Raw genomic sequence first — 25,013 nt, forward strand, 5'->3', positions numbered from 1 at the left:
CATAACTTCTTGTGAATAAAAATAGAAATATCATCCTTTAAAAATTCCTCCAATTTATTATTCCACCAAACATTCTTAAATCTGAAACCTAGAAAACGTTAAGCCAGCGACAATCTTGAAAAAGCCCACATAACTGTGTCCCTATTTAAATCAAAACACACCATCTAATGCTATGTAGATTATTTGAAGTGTAGGAATGCATGCAGGGTAAACCTAAAAGTTATCAAACTAGTTGTGAAGAGTTGTTGTCCAGCTTATAAACATTCAAAACACAAGCTGGAATCTGTTTTGATGTCCCAACTGTAATTTGGTTCTGCAGGCTGGCATATGCTTAAAAATATTGCCCTAAGGCTACATTCACACCTGAGCGTAGGGTTTTCGCTAGTTTTTTACCGCGATTTACAGGCGTTTTTTGTGCAGGCGTTTTTAGATTGAATAGAGACCAATGGAAAACGCCTGTAATCTGCCCAAAAAGAAGCTCATGTACTTTTTTGAGCGTTGGGCGTTTTGCTCACAGCGTCAAAACGCTCAGATGTGAGCAGGGGCCATTGAAATGAATAGGATTTGTCTTGTTGGGCGTTTTTTTTTTTTTTTCTTGTTATGGTCATTAGATTGTGATTTAACTTTGACCATGTATGATTGGCCTTGTGTATTCTTTTATAAGCGTACAGTGTTAGTGATGTGCAAATATAAAAAATAAGCCATAGGGCCAAAATGATACTACTCATAACCTTTTGGACAAGCTCGTCTGAACCTACATTTGACAGGACACACAAAGGCTTCAAAATGAAAATCTTCTGTGTAACTCCAGCAAAAAAACATTTTTACTTATTTTAAATAGATTGGGAAAGAACCTTTCATCCGAGGGTTTTGTTTTTTTTTTTTTTTTTTGTTTTGTTTTTTATAACTTCACAGAAAATTAAGGAAAAAGCATACTGGCAAGCCTAATGGTATAAATCCATTTAGATTACGTAAGAGACAATCGCACAAAGCATATCAATCAACAAAGTACCTTTTTATGCATAAAACCCTTGTCAACTTCATTTAATATTTGAAATATAGGAACAAAGGTCACTCTGTCTGCGCAAGAGGTTCCATTGTCCGAGATACTCCTCTTTTTTTCCAATTTTCCAACGTGCATCAAGAGGGGGAGGGTAGGAAATTCATACCGGAAGACCTAAAGAATAGCCACAATATACATGTCCAGTGAGTGGGATGCTCAACGTAAAATCAGAGATCGTGGAAGGTTGGGAAAGGTATGGAGGGTTGGGGGTATTGGGGGGAGAGAGAACCTCTGCGGGATGTACGGATAGTGTTACGGAGGTAACAGGAAAGGGGGAGGGGGGGGGGTTAAAAAAAAGCAATAAGAATTGAGGCTGAAAAAATGCGGGAGTAAGAGAGAGTAGGAAAAGATACTGCTGGAGCACGAGATAGAAATGGGCAGGGAAGTAACACTCCTCTCTGATGGAAGATATCTCTTCCACTCCTGATAAGAGAAGAGCTTAAAAGTAGATATAATCACAAAATATACAAATTTTGAAATTGTGACTATCATTGGGACAAAACGATTTAATCTTCCATCTCCGAAGAAGACACACAACCACACAATTTGGGATGAGAAGTTCAATCTTAAAATTAAACTTTACTCCTAATGGTTTGATATGTTCTTTAACAAAATAACATACATTCCACATGAATAATTTTGCCACCAAAATTGTGTGCTGTAAATTGCTTGCAGCATTGCTCCTTTTTATTCTTGCTGGAGGCTGCCATTTTGTTGAAGCTTGGAGTATTTACTAGGGATGCACCGAAATGAAAATTCTGGGCTGAAACCGAAAATGCAGGATGCCCTTGGCCGAAAACCGAAAATGACTTTTTCCCACAAATGAGAGAGAGAGAGAATAGTTGATCATTTTATATGTGGCACATTGATATCCAGAAAAAAACAAGCCACCAGTGACTCGAGAGAACATGCTGGGACTTGTAGTCCTGCAGCCATGGGAAACTGATGTTGGAGGCTATACTGCTCCTATAATCACATTATCCCTGATATTAAAGTCATTTAACAGGAAATTATAAAATGTAGCTAATTACACCAATGAGCATACTTGTCACTGATATGATAACCCAGCAGAGCAATGAGTCTCCTATAGACAGACAGACATCCTTTATCAGTATGGAAGAGAGAGAGAGAACATTCCTCCTCCCTTGGCAGCACACACAGCACTTGAGAGAGAGAGAGAGAGAACATTCCTCTTCCCTTGGCAGCACACACAGCACTTGAGAGAGAGAGAGAGAACATTCCTCCTCCCTTGGCAGCACACACAGCACTTGAGAGAGAGAGAGAGAACATTCCTCCTCCCTCGGCAGCACACACAGCACTTGAGAGAGAGAGAGAACATTCCTCCTCCCTCGGCAGCACACACAGCACTTGAGAGAGAGAGAGAGAACATTCCTCCTCCCTCGGCAGCACACACAGCACTTGAGAGAGAGAGAGAACATTCCTCCTCCCTCGGCAGCACACACAGCACTTGAGAGAGAGAGAGAGAACATTCCTCCTCCCTCAACAGCACACACAGCACTAGAGGGAGAGAGAGAACATTCCTCCTCCCTCGGCAGCACACACAGCACTTGAGAGAGAGAGAGAGAGCATTCCTCCTCCCTCGGCAGCACACACAGCACTTGAGAGAGAGAGAGAGAGCATTCCTCCTCCCTCGGCAGCACACACAGCACTTGAGAGAGAGAGAGAGAACATTCCTCCTCCCTCAACAGCACACACAGCACTTGAGAGAGAGAGAGAGAGAACATTCCTCCTCCCTCGACAGCACACACAGCACTTGAGAGAGAGAGAGAGGGAGAGAGAGAGAGAGAGAACATTCCTCCTCCCTCGGCAGCACACACAGCACTTGAGAGAGAACATTCCTCCTCCCTCGACAGCACACACAGCACTTGAGAGAGAGAGAGAGAGAACATTCCTCCTCCCTCGGCAGCACACACAGCACTTGAGAGAGAACATTCCTCCTCCCTCGACAGCACACACAGCACTTGAGAGAGAGAGAGAGAGAACATTCCTCCTCCCTCAACAGCACACACAGCACTTGAGAGAGAGAGAGAGAGAGAACATTCCTCCTCCCTCGGCAGCACACACAGCACTTGAGAGAGAGAGAGAGAGAGAGAGAACATTCCTCCTCCCTCGGCAGCACACACAGCACTTGAGAGAGAGAGAGAGAACATTCCTCCTCCCTCAACAGCACACACAGCACTTGAGAGAGAGAGAGAGAGAACATTCCTCCTCCCTCGGCAGCACACACAGCACTTGAGAGAGAACATTCCTCCTCCCTCGACAGCACACACAGCACTTGAGAGAGAGAGAGAGGGAGAGAGAGAGAGAGAGAACATTCCTCCTCCCTCGGCAGCACACACAGCACTTGAGAGAGAACATTCCTCCTCCCTCGACAGCACACACAGCACTTGAGAGAGAGAGAGAGAGAGAACATTCCTCCTCCCTCAACAGCACACACAGCACTTGAGAGAGAGAGAGAGAGAGAGAACATTCCTCCTCCCTCGGCAGCACACACAGCACTTGAGAGAGAGAGAGAGAGAGAGAGAACATTCCTCCTCCCTCGGCAGCACACACAGCACTTGAGAGAGAGAGAGAGAACATTCCTCCTCCCTCAACAGCACACACAGCACTTGAGAGAGAGAGAACATTCCTCCTCCCTCGGCAGCACACACAGCACTTGAGAGAGAGAGAGAGAACATTCCTCCTCCCTCAGCAGCACACACAGCACTTGAGAGAGAGAGAGAACATTCCTCCTCCCTCGGCAGCACACACAGCACTTGAGAGAGAACATTCCTCCTCCCTCGACAGCACACACAGCACTTGAGAGAGAGAGAGAGAGAGGGAGAGAGAGAGAGAGAGAACATTCCTCCTCCCTCGGCAGCACACACAGCACTTGAGAGAGAACATTCCTCCTCCCTCGACAGCACACACAGCACTTGAGAGAGAGAGAGAGAGAGAGGGAGAGAGAGAGAACATTCCTCCTCCCTCGGCAGCACACACAGCACTAGAGAGAGAGAGAGAGAGAGAACATTCCTCCTCCCTCGGCAGCACACACAGCACTTGAGAGAGAGAGAGAGAGAGAGAGAACATTCCTCCTCACTCGGCAGCACACAGCACGTGAGAGAGAGAGAGAGAGAACATTCCTCCTCCCTCGGCAGCACACACAGCCCTAGAGAGAGAGAGAACATGCCTCCTCCCTCGGCAGCACACACAGCACTTGAGAGAGAGAGAGAGAGAGAGAACATTCCTCCTCCCTCGGCAGCACACAGCACCACAGCACATGAGAGAGAGATATTGCCCTCCTCGGCAGCACACAGCACCAGAGCAGAGCACATGAAGGGAGGAGGTGGGTGGAGCGATTCTGCAATAGGCACGGAGGAGGACGAGGATCCTCCTCTGCTGTGCATGCTGGGTTTTTTCCTCGGACGTCACTGGTTGCTAGATGCCAGTCGGCCAGCCTAGCAACCAGTGTTGCTCACACTAAAGCACCGACGGAGGAACGGAGCGGTCAGCGGAGATACCCGTCTGACAGGGAAGTGAATGGCTCACTTCTTACTACTATTTGCAGCCATACATTTTCGGCATCTTTAACCCCTTTTCGGCCGAAATGGTATGGGCCCATTTTCGACATAAAATTTCAGTTGTCGAAATTTCAGTGCACCACTAGTATTTATTTCTTTACTGAGAACTCTTCCCCTCTTTGGTCTCAAAAATGATATGTCATTTTCTGTAATTAAAATGTGTGCAGCCTTGATTGTTTTTTTTCTTTCTTGCCTCAGCTAGAAGGAAAGTTTTTTTAGTGCTGAAGTGCATAGCACTGATGCGGCCCATCTTGAAAGAAAAGAATTTCAGGAAGATAAGATAAAACTCTATCTACATTGAACTCTTTTGTGTCTTAGGCCCTGTTCACACCTGAGCCTTTTTCAGCTTGTAAAAGGCTCTCTGAAGTGCCAAAACGCCCAACAAGCAAAATCCCCATTCATTTCAATGTCCCTTGTTCACATATGAGTGTTTTGACGCCTGAAGCAAAATTTCTGAAGCTCAAAGTATGAGCTTCTTTTTTGGCAGATTACAGGCATTTTTGTTCGATGTCAAGCGCCTGCAAAAAATTGAAAAAGGCCTGAAAACAATATGCTCAGGTGTGAATGAAGCCTTACTGGCAGCAGAATTTGTCCCGTCACCTCTCTTGCTTTTTCTTTTCTCTCTCCGATTTTCTTCTCCCTCTCTCTCCAGAATCTCAGAACTAGACAAATAGAAATTCAAATTAATTAAATGGAGGTTATTTCTTCACTGCTCCATGTATGCTTTGCTTTACAGTTCAAAACAAGGCCACAGTAAATCTCCAGTAAGCCATGTACACAGGACAGTCATAATGTAGATGTGGTTAAAAATGTATCCATATGCCATGCTTTAGCATATGGATCAAGTACTCTCTTGTGTATTTGAGCTCTAAAGCTTTCATTCCTCAAAGCTAGGTAATTAAACATAGACCTGGAATGATGATGATGATGATGCTGATGATCATTTAGTTATTTTAAATGTAAGCCTCCTTTTTTTTTTTTTTTTTTTTTTTTTTTTTTTTTTTTCCAGTTCCCTGCCTTTACCTATTCTGGTTTCTGATTTACCAGGTGTATTTTGTATTAAACTCTTACGATATATGTGGCCTTGCAAACACTGCATCCTATTCCCAGGGAGACCAATTATGGCATTTTGTTCTGTAGTTGCGCATACACTGAGACTGATGCTTTATCTATACCTGTAAAATAATTTGTTCCATTGGGAATTACTGGAAATATCCAGTGCAGCCTTTAGATACTTATGTGCTTAATTTTTGGCTAGACGAACCATATATTTCAGGTTTTATTACACGTACGTGGCCTGTATTATGCTCCAGCTTCTTATCTCTGGGAATCTGATTGCAAGCTCTCTGCATCTAAATTCCACAGCTCCAATAAGAATAATAAAGTATATATGCACTTTTATTATAGCATAATAACCCATTAATATATTCAGGGACAGCAAGAAACTTTGCAAATTATAACTTGTTGCTTCATACATTTTCTTTCTTTGTATTCCAAGAGCTGCCGTAACAGTTCCAGATTAGTAAATACAATCTTTAGTTTAGAGCCGGTTCACACTAGCGCGACTTGTCAGGCGACTTGTCAGCCTGACAAGTCGTGCTCACTCGCGGTCCATTGACCACTACAGGGACCCGTTCTAATAGGAGCGACACAAGTCGCTCCGACTTAGAAAAAGGGTCCTGTACTATTTCGGGGCGACCTCGGAGCGACTTGCATAGACTTCCATTATGTGAAGTCCCTGCAAGTCGCTCCGAAGTCGTGGTGCATGGCAATGCACAAGTCGCCCCCGAAGTAGTAAGGAGTCATGTCGCCTTAGTGTGAACCGGCTCTTATAGTCTACACTACTCCTGCTGATCAGTGCATACAGATAGAGAACAGTTACCTGTTTGATTTAAGTTTCTCAGTGACATGTTTTGAGGCTTTCTGTACCATGCTGAAGTCATGTAGTAATTGAAGAAACCGATCGCAAATCACTTGAAGAAAACCACCCTTGCATAAGTTTTTACCAAGCCCCCATTTTTCCCAAATACATGCATGCCCAAACAGCCAATTGTGAAAAACAGGATTACATATAAAGAGGGTATGCCTTCCTTGTTCAGTCATGCTGCTTTCTACAATTCACAGTGTAAACTGCAGATCCGTGAATAATATAAAGACTGCAAACATGCTAAATGTAAACAATGCAAACTTTAGACCCACCGCAGCCTGAAATGACCGTGCTTAAAACACAGAAAGAAAAGGCAAGCATTTATATTTGCAAATTGCTTGAAGTCCCTTGACATATACTGTTTTAAAGTGTAATCATCCATTTAAAAAAAAAATGTAGCGGGCAGTGGGAGAGTTTAGTGGGATTGGGGGCATAGTTAGAAAGGAAAGAGATTTTAGCAAGTGAATGATTTAGCTTACCAACACACACGCACACGCACACGCACACGCACACGCACGCACACACACACACACACACACACACACCTGATTTTTAATGAATTAATTTACTAAAACTGGAGTAAAACAGTCAGCTTCCAGGTTCTTTTTTTTTTTTCAAAGCTTTATTGAACAAGCTGAAGTTACAAGCTGACTACCATGCACAGCTACACCAGGTTTTGCACTCTCCATTTTTAGTAAATCAACACATAAGGCATCTGAAAGAAGAAAAAAATGGTAGGTATCTGTCTAGATCAGTGGTGGCCCACCTAATAAATCTCGGGTATCCGATCTAGTCCAACCAACAAACCTGTACAGGGGGCCACCAAAAAGCTTTAGTATTGAAAAAAATTGGGGTTGCAGTAACCCGTTTTACAATGTCACCACAATGGGCATACTGTAATGAATGCAGTGTTGTTGCCGGGCATTAATTCCAAATCAACAAATTGTTACAGCATGGGAAAATTCCTAGAAAATTAGAAATCTGGGCATTATGAAATCTGACATGCAAACTATGTTTAGGTTTGGTTGACACTTCTGTGAGGACCGGCTCAAAGTACGGGTCCGATGGGCCCCTGTTCTCAGTTTCAGGGATGAATTGGGCCCGAATTCTTGGCAGAATTCCGACCTTAAACAGACCAGAAGATGCACAGGACTCAGCAGCCGCCCTGGAGCTGTGTGAACCGGTGTTCCGTGAGAAAAACCTACCCTCGTCACTTCCGGCCAGGAACAGCTGAGCAGCGGAGCAGAGCGCATGCGCCCAGCCCCGGATACGTAATGGAACAGATGAGGAGCTGACTAGTGCGCATGCGCACTAGTATGAAATGATCACGGTGTACCGTGAAAAAAACCTGCCCACGCGGCGGTTACATTAAAACAGCTGTGCTGCAATACGAGTCATCTCCGCCCCTGTCCCTGTCACTTCCCTGATCTGGGCTAGTAAATATAAAAGCGGCTCTCGGCTGCGGGATTTATCTTTTCATACAGCCGCCGCCGCTTTTATATTTACTAGCCCAGATCAGGGAAGTGACAGGGACAGGAGCGGAGATGACTCGTATTGCAGCACAGCTGTTTTAATGTAACCGCCGCGTTACACACACTGCCGTGCACCGGAAGTGACGAGGGTAGGTTTTTCTCACGGGGTAGGTAATTCTCACAGGACACCGGCTCCATTGAGATCCAGTTAGTCTTCTGACATGCGAATTGGATCCAGGGAAACCAGCATTCAATTGGGACTAAAGTTAACCCAGCCTTAAAGGAAACCCTCATCCAATTTGCATGACAGGAGATTGACTGGCTCTCAATGGAGCCAGTTCACACATCTCCGGGGCGGCCGCAGAGCACATTGCATGTGGATCCTCTCCATTTCCGGTCTGAATTCAGACAAAAATTCAGACCTGATTTATCCCTAAAATGGAGAACAGGGACGTACCTGGTCCCTGCTGTGAGCCACATCCGTATTGGGTGTGAACCCAGCCTAAAGCTTGTAATCTCCCTACAAGTTTCATGTGAAAGACATTTCTCTTTCGTTCATTGATGGACCAAGCTCCTGATCTTCTTAACCAATGGGTTATACTGCCCCCTACAGGAGTAGGACACTAGGCAGAAAGTCTGGCTATGCCTATTGGCAGTCCCAGGGGGGGTATACTCCCTCTCTAATCAGTTTTTTTTTTTTTTTTTTCTGCCTAGTCAGGAGTAAGGACCTAGTTCCTTGCTGGGATCTCTGGTCTTGGCAATTTTTTTATTTCTTTTTAGATACAATTTTTCTCCTGTGTTTTTTTTTTTTTTCCTGTGAGATCTACAATCAACTGCTGGACTGGGCGACAGGCTGGATAATCTAGATCCAGTGGTCACCCCAGTCTGGCCAGCGAGCCAGTGCAGACCTCGGCTTCGCGCTAGGTCGGCCACGACATAGCCCCACCAGTCAGGGGCTGGCCTGCGAGTTAAATGCCTCATGAGGTCGCACACGACCGGGTCTCAACCCGAGACGCAGCGTTCCTCCTTCCTGACAGCCCCCCTATTTCAATGGAAGGAGGTTCTGTCTGGAGCGGTGCCCTTCTGGTTCCTGGTATGGTAAGTGATTGTCCCCCCCCCCCCTCTCCCCCTGGAGGGTTTTGGGATGGATGTGGGCCCCTCCATGGGACGGTCGGACCCTTGGGTTCCCCTCCTTCTCGTTAGGCACCCCCCTCATCGGTCTGGTGGTCCCTTTGGGCCATATCGCCCCCCTCCTTTACTGATGCTGGCACTATGGGGTGGCTTTGTCAACCACCAGGGGTGGAGGCAGGGTACTGTGCTGGCGATTTGGGGCAGGGGGCAAATGGCTGTGGGGGGGGGGCTGTACCTGGTGGGGGCTCCCCTTCCTGCCTTCCCATTTTCTGAGGCCTAGGGATCCCTCCTGGGAGCCTCATGGTGCCACCATTTTTTTTGTAGTTTGTGTGCATGGTTTGTGTAGTTCAGCAGCCATTTTTCAGTGGTTTGCCATTGAAAATAGTGGTGGCCATGACAGTGGAGCCCACTGGGCAGCAATTTCGGTAGTTGGAGCCCCTCCCCATCCTCTGGTGCTGACTCCTGGGTCTTTGTTTCCTGATCGTTCGTGCCGTGCAGATTCTCCTGGTAGCTGCGTTGCGTGGTTTCTGCGGGGTTGTGAGTCTGGTGGAGTCCTCGCCCTCTCTACTGAGGATCGATTGGTGCTCTTTGGCTGTCAACCGGGTGGGCTGCCGGAGCGGTGAGGGTTGTCCCATAGCAGTGCTTTACACTTTTTTGTGGGGTCCCCCTGCCTTTGCTGAGCTGGCAGACCAGCTGGTTCAAGGGCTGCGGTTTATCTGCGATGTTGCTGTGGATGCGGCTCCCCTAGTGGCTTGGTTCTCTGTTTCAGCAGTGGTCCTTCAGCGTGTCTTTTGGCTCAAATGCTGGTCTGCGGACCAGACTTCTAAAAAGGCCTCGACTGATTTTCCCTTTCAAGGAGATCGTCTGGTGCTACCCTGGGTGACATCAAAGATCTCACAGGGATGGAAGAGTACCTTTCTTCTACAGGCTACTAAGGGCAAGGACCCTCATCCTAGACGTGGGTCCTCCTTCTCGGCTCATAAAAATAAGTTTTTTTTCGTCCCTCAGGGTCGACTGACAAGGTATTGGAGCCCTTTGGGGCCTCCTCTGGAGGATCCAAGCGAACTTGGTCTGGCAAGTCAAGAACGGGCTTCTCCAGACCCTCGAACAAAGCCCCTTCAGCATTAAGGTGTACCCTCACCTGTATCGGGGGTGGAGGGGTGTCTTCGCTTGGACTCCCCTGGTACAAGTCAGGAGGGTCCACAAGGTAATTTGAACCAGTTTCAAGATAGTTTCGTTCTTACCCTCCGGTAAGGTTCTTCCTTCCAACATGTGACTGTTCCCGGCCTGCTTACATTTTGTGGCGGTGCAAGACTTTTACTTTTAAAGGGTGATGATCCCGTGTCTGACTTCAGGACGATTTCAGGGGTTTTTTACTCAAACCTGTTTACAGTCCCCAGAAAGGAAAGCAAGGTGCGTCCAATTCTGGACTCAAGGCGCTGAACTGCTTTGTGCGGGTGCAGAAGTTCAGAATGGAGTCTGTTCTCACAGTGGTGACTTTCCTGCATCAGGAGGATTTTTCTTGCCTCCATCGACATCAAGAACACTTGCCTTCACATTCCAATATGTGTCGGTCTCCAGCGCTTCCTCCGCTTTGCTGTGGGAGAGGAGCATTATCACTTTGTGGCGTTACTCTTTGGGCTCGCTTCTGCTCCTCGGGTCTTCACGAAAGTGTTGGCCCCGGTGCTAGCATTGTTGCGCCAATGGGGGATCAGTGCTGGGCTACTTGTACGACCTCCTCCTGCGAGTGGAGTCTCCTACTGTTCTGCTGGAGAACCTGGAAATCGCGATATGAGCTTCAGGGTGTGTGGCTGAATTCTGAATTTTCAGAAGTCTGCTCTGGCTCCGTCCACACAGCTGGACTATCTGGGTCTGACTCTGGACTCTGCCTTAGCTAGAGTGCTCCTTCCTCTGGACAAACTCCAGAAACTGCAAGCTGTAATTCCTCTCCTGCTGTCAAGCAGATGGTTATCCCTCCGGACTTGCATGCAGGTGCTGGGCCTGATGGTGTCTACCTTTTTTGGGGTGGTTCCATTTACACAGTTCCATACGAGGTCCCTGCAAGGGAGATTCTGTCCAAACGGGCCAAGAATCTGCAATCTCTGGACAATCCGATTCGGGGAACGAAAGAGTCCCTAATATGGTGGCTTTGTTCTTTGGTGGTAGTTGGCATTCTAAGGTGGGCAGAATGGTCCATTCCAGCCCTCTCCGCTGTACACATTCCCAGGGTGGAAGACTGGCAGGCGGATTACCTCAGTCGGCAGGCGTTGGATCAAGGAGAGTGGTCCCTTCATCTGGACGGGTTTCATCAGTTGTGCCTCCGGTGGGGCATCCCTGAGGTTGATCTGTTGGCATCCTGGGTGCACAGAAAGGTGCAGAGGTTTGTGGCTCAGTCACGGGATCATCTGGTAGACTCCACGGATGCGCTGGTGGCCCCGTGGGGTCAGTATTTGATTTATGCCTTCCCTCTTCTCAAGCTTCTGCCTAGACTTCTACGCAGGATCAAGGCAGAAGGGATTCTGGTCATCTTAGTGACCACAGACTGGCCTCGCCAGGCTCGGTACGCCGATCTGGTGTGGCTGGTGGCAGATGTTCCTTGGAAGTTTCCTCTCAGGGTGGATCTGCCGTCCCAAGGACCAATTTTCCATCCTGCTTTACAGTCGCTGGCTTTGACGGCTTGGCTGTTGAACACCAGGTGCTGATGGATAGAGGTTTATCTAAATTAGTGATTCCAACACTGTTAGATCTACCATCGTATGTGGAAGACGTACATTGTTCGTTTTTTCAGTGGCTGAGATCACACAAGGGGGGGGGGGGGAGCAGAAACTGGCCTTGAGTACTATCAAGGATCAGATGTCGGCCTTAGCTCTTTCAACGACTCCTTGGTGGGTACTGCTCTTCAGGGAGTTAGGAACTTGACCCCTCCAGTGCGGTCTCTGTTGCTGCTTTGGGACCTCAATTTGGTACTCTGTCTTTCAGAAGCCTCCTTTTGAGAATCTTCGGGAGATGCTTACGCTGTCCCAGAAGGTGGCCTTTTTGGTGGCTTTCACCTCTGCCTGCTGGATGTCGGAATTGGTTGCGCTACCCTGTCGTTCACCTTACTTGGTGGTTCACAGTGCTTTTTCAGGTGAGCTCCAGTTTTGGTTGAGCTCCTGTGTACCTGGTTGGCTATAGTTATCCTTGGGAATTTTATTTTTGTCCCCGCCCCTCATGTTGAACACTGCTTTTGGGACGTCCCAATGTTTAAGAAGATCAGGAGCTGTCCGTCAATGAACGAAAAAGAAAATGGGATTTTTGGCTTACCGTAAAATCCATTTCTCTGATGTTCATTGACGGACACAGCACCCACCCCTCTGTGGAGTTGTAATTCTTTTGACTCTGCTTGTAATAAAACAGAGTACCTCTAGCAGAGAGAGGCAGTATACTCTCTGGGACTGCCCATAGGCGTAGCCAGACTTTTTTTTTTTTTTTTTTGTTTCTGCCTAGTGTCCTACTCTTGTAGGGGTCAGAATAACCCAATGGTTAAGAAGATCAGGAGTGGTGTCCGTCAATGAACATCAGAGAAATGAATTTTACGGTAAGTCAAAAATCCCTTTTAAGTCTAAAGGAATTTACCCCACATACCCTTTTGTGGCCCGTGTTTTTTTCTTTAGCACTATAGAAGGCAATTGTCTGTTGGGGTTTTTTTTTTTTTTTCAAGATCTTGCTAATCCTTCACTAATTTTATCTAGTATTGTTGGTGTTATATAGAATCCAATTTGAACCCATTTGCGACATTTCTTTGCGGTTATTATCTCATAAATGTATTGTGACCATCACTGTGGCCAGAAGTGTTTAAGTGATTTTGTTTATTTATTACAGGTTCTTATACAGCGGCATCAATTAATGCAGCGCTTTACATATATATTTATTCACATTCAGGGTTTACCTATCAACCACTGCTTCTTTTAGACAGAATCTCTGATTTTGTTGTTCCAGAAAAGTTCCTAAAACAGGTTCTCTTGCTTCAACCACCATTTTCTGTGCAAGCCTTTGAATTACTAGATAAAGGGCTTTCTTTTCCTATTAGGCTCACTCCACCAGGAAAATGAGTCCTCCTTTTGGCTTTTCATCATCCGGTCTCGGTATCTCAAATCTGTAAGATCCATATACTTATGAATTGTCTTCTGAGATACTGTTGTATGGGAACAGGTATTGGCTATGTCCCCTGCTTTTGCATACTGGCTGATATCTAAAGCAGGGTTTCTCAACTAGGGTTCCTCCTGAGGTTTCTAGGGGTTTCTTGAGCAATGGCCATTTTCTGCCTCTCAGATAATTTTCCAACGACACCATTGTTCCTTTTTAGCTATCTGTAAGGGGTAATTCTTCCCAATGATGACGAGTAAGGAGCATTCTTCCCACTGACTGTCACACTAATGTGTCATGAGTTGTAAATTTTTTTAATTTTTAGCAGAGGTTCCCCGAGACCAGAAATTTTATTTCAAGGGTTCCTTTGTGTTGAAAAGGTTTATAAAAGCTGTTATAGAGGGTGAAAGACTGAAGGTTTTTTTAAGGTTTCATCGTCCTTTTTACTTCACATATCTTTATGATAGATTAAAGAAATAAAAAATGACCCTACTTTTCTACAAAAAGTATAAAACTTGAGTACAGAATAACCTGGTCAGAGGGAATGGCTTGGTAAGAGCGGTCAAGGGAAGCAATCTAGACCTGCTAATGTCAACTGTGTACCTACTGTGCTAGATGGGGATAGTTATGATATAAGGATGTTGCCAAAAAAATATGGAGCTCTTTTCCCTACCTGCATGTAGCTCATGTTCTATGTACATTGTACAAATCATGAAAAATTTTAAAGTCACATCATTAACTTTATGGGTGGGTGACCTTGGGTGTCCTGACATTTTCTGCTTTTTTTTTCAAACCTACATTACCCATTGACTTTCTAACACATCAGGAGACAGTTGAACGCCTCTTGTGCCTCTTTATGGATTCTCACACAGTAACTGTGGGACTGTAACTGTAAAACCACACTACGTTAGTCCTGTTATTCCCTGTACAGTAAAATGTTATCTACTGTGAGGTCAGAGGCAACATTAAGGCTTCTTTCACACTTGTGCAACTTGTCATGCAACTTTGGACCCCAAAGTCATGACAAGTCGCACCCCATGTTTTCCTAAGAGTTCCTGCACTACTTTGGTCAGACTTGCATGAAAGACACACCTGCAATGTTACGATGCGATATTGATGCAACTTTGGGTGAGTGCAACAATTAACAATTTGTTAGGTTTTTTTTTTTCTAACGAATTCCAAGTTTTCAGAAACTTTAGAATTCTAATCAGTTGAAAATTGATCAACCAAATTGAATTCTGTGTGGTTGTCGGCTAGTTGTTGAGCAGGCCAGGAAGCCGGCCGCCGCGTTCCTAACAACGATCACTTATCAGCTTTCAGTGAGTTTCCCCACTGACCGCTGTAAAATTTAAAAATTTAAAAAAATTAAAAAAAAAAAAAAAACGCTTGGGGTCCCCCCTCCCATGCATACCAGGCCCTTCAGGTCTGGATTGGATTTGGAGGTGAACTCCATACCAAACTTTGAAAAAAAAACGGTGTGGGGTCCCCCCTTCTTTAAAATCCATATCAGGCCCTTCTCTGAGCATGCAACCTCGCTAGTCCCCCCTTCCTCCTGAACCATACCAGGCCACATGTTCTCAACATGGGGGAGGGGTGCTTTAAAGCAAAACACCTTCTTTGACAAGGACCTCATCCCCCACAAAACTGGGTGGTGGTTGTGGGGGTCTGCAGGCAGCTGGCTTATCAGAATCTAGAAGCCCCCTTTAACAAGGGGGCCCCCAGATCCCACCCCAAATCAACATAAGAGGCAACCCCCCCCCCCCCATTTTAAGGGCATGCTTAAAATCGCTTGTCCCCCACCCCCTTTCCTAAACTGCCAGGCTGCATGCTCAGATAACGGTTAAGTGTGGATTTTAGGGGGGGGAACCTGTTGTTGTTGTTGTTGTTGTGTGTGGTTTTTTTTTTTTTTTGTTTTTTTTACATTTTGCCATGGCGTTCCCCTCCAAATCCTTAACAGACCTGAAGGGCCTGGTATGCATGGGAGGTGGGACCCCACTCTGTTTGTTTTCATTTATTTATTTTTTTTAAATTGCCGGCATTCTTTTTTACATTCAGCTGTCAGTGGGGAAACTCCCTGACATCTGAGGAGTCATCTGTTGTTAAGGACCCGGCGCCTGTCTTCCCGGCCCGCTTCTTAACCAGCTATTCTTCACACAGAATTTGAATCCGTTCATCAATTTTCGACTGGTTTGAATTCTGTTCGTTCTGAAAATTTGGAATGCATTGGAAAATAAAAAACCTAACCACAAATTTTTCATTTTTGCACAAGTCTCATCAAAGTCCTGTCAAATTGCACGGCAAAGTCGCAATGGAAATCACACTGATTCTAAAGTCACACAAGTGTGAAAGGAGCCTAAAATAACTGAAAGTTACTAAATCATCTACACTGTGTATATAAAGCTGTATAGATGTACTATAAGCATTGTTTGTATGTAGGGTTTATAGAAATGCACTGATAAGCACGTTAGACTATCTGATAAATTCTCTAAGCACTTCAATGCCATTTTTTTCCTTTTTTGTGAAAAAAAGGACATAAGATTCACTGCACTTTCACTACTTTCATCTATTCATTAGCCATATTGGAAAAAGATCCTGGAAGTGAGTGAGTCTTTCAACCATGTACGTTTGTCATTGTCTGTGGAGGCAGCTTACATTTTACTGTACAGTGAATATCCATAATTGCCCTTTTTGTAAACAGCCAGCTAACACTGCCATGAGTGCTGTCTTTATTTTTATGATAGGGTGAACAGGACGATACTCATTAGACGTAATTGTTTTCATAAATCTAGAAGATTATAGCAACTAGTTATATACCCTGTGTTAACATGTATGCTAACTGATTGCTGGCAACATTCTCATTTATGACATTGCAAACTAAAATGCAAGCCTGGTCCTAAACCGTTCTTGTTAAAGCTTGTCTTGTTGTAGAAATGTGTAAATATCATACATTTTAACAGTATATCGTTATGGCTAAAAGGATCCTCAGAAGCTGTTAGTGGAAATGGCCCTTCCGTTTGTGGATTTCATGCTACTTTCTGCTCTATAACTTGATTTCAGGATGAAGCTGAAAATTCTTGGCTTCATTGTCCTGGGACTGGTATACTGGTCATGATTTTGGGGGATGGTGGCTTTCACCAAGGGCTTCTGAAATAGAGGCAGAGCTTTGTTACAGGTTCCCTTTTTTTAAATGGTTTATTTTTAAGTATTTTATTTTCTGTAATGCAACTGCTTGTCTTTTTTTTTTTTTTTTTACAGGAAAGCCTGGTAAACAACATTACGAATAAGGACTACATAATACAGAATCTACAAGGTATATAAAGCTCTTGTGGGTGTTTGCATTAATATTTAAATATAAATATAAGCCAAAAAAGGCAACAAAAGACTACACCCCTAAGTAAAAATGTCCAAATTTGGCACAAAGTGTCAATATTTTGTGTGTCCCCCATTATTTTCCAGCACGGCCATGGAGTTCACCAGGGCTTCATAGGTTGCCTATAGAGTCCTCTTCCCTGGATCAACTCTACCTATAAAATGTTAGTACCCAGTTATATTATGTAGAGTATCTCATTTTGTAAATATAATTTTATATCTTTTCATGTGACAACACTGAAGAAATGAAACTTTGCTACAATGTAAAGTAGTGAGTGTACACCTTGTATAACAGTGTAAATTTGCTGTCCACTCCAAAATAACTCCATACACAGCCATTCATTTATAAACTGCTGTCAACAAAAGTGAGTACACCCAATTACCCATTTTCCCTCCCTGGTGTCATGTGACTCATTAGTGTTACAAGGTCTCAGGTGTGAATGGGGAGCAGGTGTGTTAAATTTGGTTTTATCGCTCTCACTCTCTCATACTGGTCACTGGAATTTCAACATGGCACCTCATAGCAAAGAACTCTGAGGATCCAAAAAAAGAATTGTTGCTCTACATAAAGATGGCCTTGGCTATAAGAAGATTGCCAAGACCCTGAAACTGAGCTGCAGCACGGCGACCAAGACTATACAGCGGTATAACAGTTACGGTTGCTCTCAGAACAGGCCTCGCCATGGTCGGCCAATGAGGTTGAGTGCACGTGCTCAGCGTCATATCCAGAGGTTTTCTTTGGGAAATAGAAGTATGAGTGCTGCCAGCATTGCTGCAGAGGTTGAAGGGGTGGGGGGGTCAACCTGTCCGTGCTCAGACCATATGCCGCACACTGCATCAAATTGGTCTGCATGGCTGTCATCCCAGAAGATGATGCACAAGAAAGCCCCCAAACAGTTTGCTGAAGACAAGCAGACTAAGGACATGGATTACTGGAACCATGTCCTGTGGTCTGATGAGACCAAGATAAACTTATTTGGTTCAGATGGTGTCAAGAGTGTGTGGTGGGAACCAGATGAGGAGTACAAAGACAAAGACAAGTGTGTCTTGCCTACAGTCAAGCATAGGAGTGTCATGGCCTGGGGCTGCATGAGTGCTGCCGGCACTGGGGAGCTGCAGTTAATTGAGGGGAACCATGAATGCCAACATGTACTGTGACATACTGAAGCAGAGCATGATCCCCCTCCCTTAAGAGACTGGGCCGCAGGGCAGTATTCGTATTCCAACATAATGACCCCAACACACACCTCCAAGATGACCACTGCTTTGCTAATGAAGTGGAGGGTAAAGGTGATGGACTGGCCAAGCATGTCTCCAGACCTAAACTCTATTGAGCCATCTGTGGGGCATCCTCAAACAGAAGCTGGAGGAGCGCAAGATCTCTAACATCCACCAGGCCTGTGATGTCCTCATGGACGAGTGGAAGAGGACTCCAGTGAAAACCTGTAATGTTCTGGTGAACTCTAGAGGTGTGTACTCACTTTTGTTGCCAGCAATTTAGACATTAATGGCTGTGTGTTGTACACTGTTATACAAGCATACAAGCTGTACTCTCACTACTTTACATTGTAGCGAAGTGTCATTTCTTCAGTGTTGTCACATGAAAAGATAAAGAAAAATTAGCGATCAACCAATATTGTTTTTTCGTTGCCAATACCGATATTTTGGCGATCGCATATCGATATTGGCCGATATTTTTGTACATTTAAAATTTTGCAACATAAACACAAATTTTGACACACATCTGTTACTGAACATGTTAATCTTTATTTATTAACATTTTTAATATTAAGGGCTCGTTCTTCACACCTTCACAGCATGAAAACTGATAGGAAAAGTGCATTTGCAGGGACATTAGTTTCACATCATCCGATTGTGCATTAATGCATAATAAACTGCTGCAATAGTCAGGGGCGGGCTGGGCCGGGGGGCAGAGTGGCAATTTCCCCCAGGCCGCTCTGATTCCCTGTAAAATGGGCCGCTGTGCAGGCAGCTCAGGACTGCGCATGTGCCGGAGCTGACCGAGTGCTACTGCTCGGGCGGCTCTGGCGGGGGTTACAGAGTGGAGGAATAGTGAAAGAATGCCTCTATCCTCCACTGCAGCTGCGAGCCGGCGATGTGTCCTGTGACAGGGATGTTGGCTGTACCTGTCACACAGGGCTGAGAGTGTTCCATTCTTACGGAGCACAACTCTCCCCCCTCCTCTGCACAAATGAGAGAACAGATATGCTCTGCTTCCTCCCGCCCCTCTCTTCCTGTGCCTGCCCCCGCATTCTCTTCACATCACGAGGGCTGTCTCGAGTGTGGGCGGGTAAATTTAAAGCTGGCTAGTCGGGAGTGCAGTGCTTTTCTAATCCTGCATATGCATCCTTTTAGATGAGTTTGTTAGGCAGCCTGCACCTTCTTTACCTGATGACTGAGTTGTTTTCCTGGCTTTGAGTGGTGTTCAAAGTCTAGTACCCAGGTCACAGAACTGTTCTTGTTGGCCATAGAAACCAGTCAGTCAGACTTTCCTGCTCCTCTTAAGCCCCATGTCAAATGAGTGTTTCTGCTACTGATGACAAATCCCAAGACCAACCACTGATAGAATTGCTCCTTTGCTTCCAAGTGAGTGAATTTCTACAGCATTTAGACCCAGCAAAGAGCGTCATTTCACTGATCCAGTGAGGGAGCCACACCATAGGAAAAGGTAAGTGGTTTGTTACTGGTGAGTTCTAGAGGATTGCTGGTCTGACATGGCCTTCACTCTCCTGGACTTCTACAATGGACACTCTGATTACTATGGGACATGTGCTGTTTTTTCCTTTTCACTTTTATGTATGGAGCCCCGTGTGTAGATCTCCACTGGATGTACGGTTGTCGCTGTATGTCCTTTAAAACCAATTCTGGACCAGAAGGATTCCCCCCCCTTAATGGCCAGGCCATTTTTTGCGATTCGGCACTGCGATATTTTAACGGACAAATTCATGGTTATGCGACGCTGTACCCAAATACAATTGATGTCCTTTTTCACCACAAATAGCTTTCTTTTGGTGGTATTTGATCACCTCTGCCATTTTTTTTTTTTTTGCACTATAAACAAAAGAGCGACAATTCTGAAAAAAATAATAATAATTTTTCACTTTTTGCTATATAACATTCACAATAATAATAATAAAAAAAAAAATTAAAAATCCAACTTTTTCATAATTTTAGGCCAATATGTATTCTGCTACATATTTTTGGTAAAAAATAAATCCCAATAAGCGTATTTTGATTGGTTTGCGCAAAAGTTATCGTGTCTACAAACTAGGGGAAAGATTTATGTCATGTTTATTCTTTACTAGTATTGGCAGCGATTAGCGATTTGCGGGACTGTGACATTGCGGCGGACAGATCAGACCCCTAACTGACATTTTTGACACTTTTGGGGGGACCAGTGACATTACTACAGTAATCGGTGCTAAAAATATGCACTGTCACTGTACTAATGACACTGGCGGGTATGGGGTTAACCCAGGGGCAATCAAAGGGTTAAATGTGAGCCTAGAGGAAGTTTTCTAACTGTGAGGGAGAGGGGCTTGTGAAATCAACACAGAGACCTGTGTTCCTAAATAGGAGCATCACAAGAGCTCTGCATTGATTCCAGAGAACAATGGTCTGCTGTGTTTACAACAGCAGGCCACCATTCTCTCTTCACGGGAAGGGATCGCGGGTGCCCGGCGCGCACCCACTCGCTAGCAGGGAAGCCGATCCAAGGGGCCGGTGTCCACGATTGCCGCTAGGCACCTGCTCCCTGTGAAGAGAGGATGGCAGTCTGCTGTTGTAAACACAGCAGACCGCTCTCTCTGGAATCAACTCAGAGCGCCTGTGTTCCTCCTATTTAGGAACACAGTTCTCTGTGTTGTTTTCACAAGCCCACCCCCCACCCCCCCACAGTTAGAAATCACCCTTAGGCTCACATTTAACCCTCTGATCGCCCCTGTCTGCCCAAATGTCGCAGCCCCACTAAAAATCGCTGATCGCCGCCATTACTAGTTAAATAAAAATGACAAGCGAATATTTCCCCTAGTTTGTAGACGTGATAACTTTTGCGTAAAACAATCAAAATACACCTGTTGGGTTTTTTTTTTTTTTACCAAAAATATGTAGCAGAATACAAATTGGACAAAAATTATGAAAAAATGTGCTTTTTGCATTTTTTTTCTTTGGGAATGTTTTATATAGCAGAATGTGAAATATATATATATTTTTCAGAATTGTCAATTTTTTTGTTTATAGCACAAAAAATAAAAATTGCACCGGTGATCAAATGGCACCAAAAGAAAGCTCTATTTGTGAGGAAAAAAAAGGATATCAATTTTATTTGGTTACAGCATCGCACGACCACGCAATTGTCCGTTAAATAACGCAGTGCCGAATCGCAAAAAATGGCCTGGTCATTAAGGGGGAAAATCTTCCGCTCCAGAAGTGGTTAAAACATTTTTCTAGTTGGCACTGATGTGGAGACACTAATATGGGGCACTAATAGGTGGCACTGGTAAGCAGTACTGTTGGGCACTGATGCAATGATGGGCTGCACTGATGAGCAGGCACTGAAAGGTAGCACTGATTGGCGTCACTTGCTGGGCATTGCTGAGGCTGCACTGTAATGCTGTGCTCTGATTATCTTTACAGGTCTCCCCTGCGAGGAGATGCCACTGATCTGGCTCTCCACATTTTACACATGATCCACTGTGATTGGACACAGCCAATCACATGTGCAATCAGCCGCGGCATCGGCTCTTTAACGAGATCGGGGTCATATTGGTCTTGTTTCATAACCACATCAATTCCCATTATAAAACCAGATGGGCATGGATGGTGAGCTGATTCGGTGGTTCAATGGGCCACTTGACTAGACTTGCCCCCCAGGCCTAAGGCTGCCAGCCCTCCCCTGGCAATAGTGCACTCAATCACTGCAATAATTTTAAATCACTACTGCAGTGCAGTCAGTGCAAAACTGCTAGAAAAAAGCTAGGCAACAGCTAGACAGTGGATTGGACTGGAATCAGTGGACTACTGCTGCAGTATTGCACTCACTGCAACTACTGCAGTTAGTGCAAAACTGCGAGAAAAAAGCTAGACAAAAGCTACACAGTGGATTGGAGTGGACACTACTACTACTACTACACTTTTCAATACTCCCAGTTAAGTAGAACAATATTATACTGGAGAAAGCAGAACATTTCAGCATGTCCATGGTCACCTGTTAAACGGCTTCTGGAGGAGGACAGAGGAGCAGAGAGAGAGAGGTATCTTCTAGCATGGGAAGCAAGTCTTTTGTAGCGTGCCTCATTTCCTTTCCACCACTGAAGAGGATCACTTCTTCTGTCAATTACTGGTTCCTTCAAATAAAGATGAAGTTCATCATCCAGGCTCATTATTGCAGATTCAGAAGAAATTGAATCCTCCTCATGAGGCCCCAATAAAACACTGAAAATGTCCTGAACAATTCGACCACGATGAAGATAGTTCTCTTCTGTTCATTGACATATTTTTGGACATTTTTCTGTTTTTGTTCTGGACTTGTCTTTTTGGCAGGCACCTCCTGTTGAATATCTTCTGTCAGCCATTGTTTTGCCTTAGCCAATACATCATCAGAAGAGAAAGCATGGTTCTTGTATCGAGGATTCAAAAGACTCGCAAGCACAACATTTTTGATCTCTTCATGCTTCTCAAAACCTATACCAATCAAAGCTCTTTGGCTTGACAGACCATCATTTGAAAGTTGGAGGGTGTTGTGTGACATGACCCTGATGTCTGACATATCAGCAAGCCTCATTCCGTTTCGCATGTTTGCTCCACTGTCTTGAAGCATCACTCGGTCTTTGTTGTTTCCCCAGTCTTCAAACATGCCTAGAAACATTTCTCTACTGTACTCGGTGTGGGATCCTTGCATCACGTTTGTATTCAACACCAATTGCCTTTTTGTATATCCGCTGTCAATGAAGTGGCATGAGTGGCACGTAAAAATCATTAGTGACTCTGACTCGGTTTGTCCTGATGATCAGCTGTCAGTCGTGAATGAGCGGGAGTTGCCAGCATTCTCTGGTAGCAGCATAGCCTTTACTTTCTCAACAACCTTTTGGTGAATCTTTCCCAGCATTTCGGTTCGATAATACTTCTCACTCTTCATTGTGTAGCTTGGCTCAAGTATGGACATCAGCCGCTTAAATCTTGAGTCAGACACCATTGTAAATGGCTGGTTATCAGTGACAATCATCTCTGTGATTACTCTGTCCAGCAGTTGGGATCTTTCATCTGAATCTAGACAGTTACACCTGTGTTTTTTTTTTTTTTTTCAGAAACCTATCTGTTGCCTGGGATAGTGGAGGAAGTATTTGTAAATCACATATGATATTCATTTTGTTTTTTCTGTGCTGCATGATAGAATTGATTATGATGAACTCTTAGATGGGCCCAAAGATTTGACGTATTTTTGTTTTTTTGCAGTTACTGATCCCATGCTTATATTGTTTGTGCATGTGTTGCACACTGCTGCTTTTCCTGGAGATGGTTGAGATGAGAAATATTCCCAGACCACACTTTTACTTTTTCTGTCCTCATCCATCGCCATTGCAAGTTGAAAGAGACAAAAAAGTTAAAAAAAAAAAAATGGCTGGCTGCTGGCACCCTGCCCTTCTGTGGGTGGCTTGCTGGCACCCTGTTGTGGGTCGGTCGGAGGCTGATGCCTGGCAGTGTGGGTGGCTTGCTGGCACCCTGTTTTGGGTCCGTGGCCGACGCCTGGCAGCGTGGGTGGCTTGCTAAGTTGCTGGCACCCTGTTGTGGGTCGGTGGCTGACGCCTGGCAGTGTGGGTGGTTTGCTGGCACCCTGTTGTGGGATGGCTGGCTGCTGTCACCCTGTTGTGGGTCGGTGGCTGATGCCTGGCAGTGTGGGTGGCTTGGTGTCACCCTGTTGGTGGTGGCTGGCTTGCTGGAACACTGGTGGGTGGATGGTCGTCTTGGTGTCACCCTGTTGTGGGTCGCTGGCTTGGTGTCACCCTGTTGTGGGTGACTGGCTTGCTGGAACACTGTGGTGGCTGGCTGGCTTGCTGGAACACTGTGGTGGGTGGCTGGCTTGGTGTCACCCTGTTGTGGGTGGCTTTCTTGCTGGAACACTGTGGTGGGTGGGTGGCTGGCTTGGTGTCACCCTGTTGTGGGTGGCTGGCTTGGGGTCACCCTGTTGTGGGTGGCTGGCTTGGTGTCACTCACCCTGGCCTGTTGTGGGTGGCTGGCTTGCTGGAAAACTGTGTGGTGGCGGGTGGCTGGCTTGGTGTCATCTGGGTTGCTGGGAACCCTGTTGTGGGATGGGTGGCTGGCTGCTGGCACCCTGTTGTGGGGTGTGTGGCTGGAGTCTGGCACCCTGTTCTATTGTTGGTCAGATGGCTGGCACCCTGTAGTGGGTGGCTGAGGCCAGGGCCTGTGGGTGGGTGGCTGGCTGTGGCTGGCACCGTGAGCACCATGATCGGCCTGCAGCTGGCTGCACACAAGGCTGTGGGAGGCAGTCTTGGAAGGCAGAATGTGTGCAGCGCGTGGTGAAATGACTTCACGTATGCGCCGCGCAGGCATGGGAGGTAGTCTTAGAAGGCAGAACGTGTGCAGCGCAACATACGCCATGACGTCACAAAAATATCGGCAACTTCAGAGGCCGATTTTGATATATCGGGAAAAGTGCATATCGACCCTCGCCGATATCCAGTCCATCTCTAAATAAAATATTACAAAGATGTGAGGGGTGTACTCCCTTTCATGAGATACTGTACATAATATAACATGGTGCTAACATTTTATAGGTAGAGTCCATCCTGGGACTATCCAAATTTTTTCCCCTGCTGGAGCAAATTGGATCATGCTTTGCTGGAGTTTTTCATCTTCCTCTGGATCAACTGTGGGTATAGGATTGTGTATATGTGATTGTACGGTTTTTTTTTGTTTTTTTTTAAACTATATACTTATTGTGATGGACTTTCCAGCACCCAGTTTGGGTGCTTCCGTCAGTACACAGCTTCCTCCAGTCTGGAACCAGGTATTATAGCTGCGCACCCAAGAGCTAGATGATACTCTCTTAGGGGCAAACTGGAACTCCCTTTTATTGTAAACTCACACAGAATATATATCCAATAATAGTTTGATCATGTTATGCAATCCGTAAGATAATTAACATAGCTAAGGAACAGCCAACTTAAACATAAACATTAAGCTAATTAAACAGTAAGCTATTTAACAACTAGTCCCTTAAACAAGCCTAGGTGCCCAGACCGTTCGGCACCAGTTTCCCAGTAAGTAAGACCTAGGACTGTCCAAATCTCTCAAAGGATTAGCAT

The 25,013-nt window shown here is 45.3% G+C and overlaps 1 protein-coding gene across 1 annotated transcript in view; it reads left to right on the top strand.

The window, feature by feature from the left end:
* Positions 1-25,013, top strand: part of GOLM1 (golgi membrane protein 1) — a gene marked incomplete at its 3' end in the record, with an annotated part of 158,913 nt that overhangs the window by 55,336 nt on the left and 78,564 nt on the right. The window contains exon 4 of the mRNA XM_082244929.1: positions 16,555-16,609. Within this exon, the coding sequence (XP_082101055.1) occupies positions 16,555-16,609 (55 nt within the window). The remainder of the gene's footprint in view (positions 1-16,554; positions 16,610-25,013) is intronic.

This window comes from Pelophylax lessonae, assembly GCF_965119305.1.
Source record: "Pelophylax lessonae genome assembly, chromosome: 1".
Taxonomy (NCBI): domain Eukaryota; kingdom Metazoa; phylum Chordata; class Amphibia; order Anura; family Ranidae; genus Pelophylax; species Pelophylax lessonae.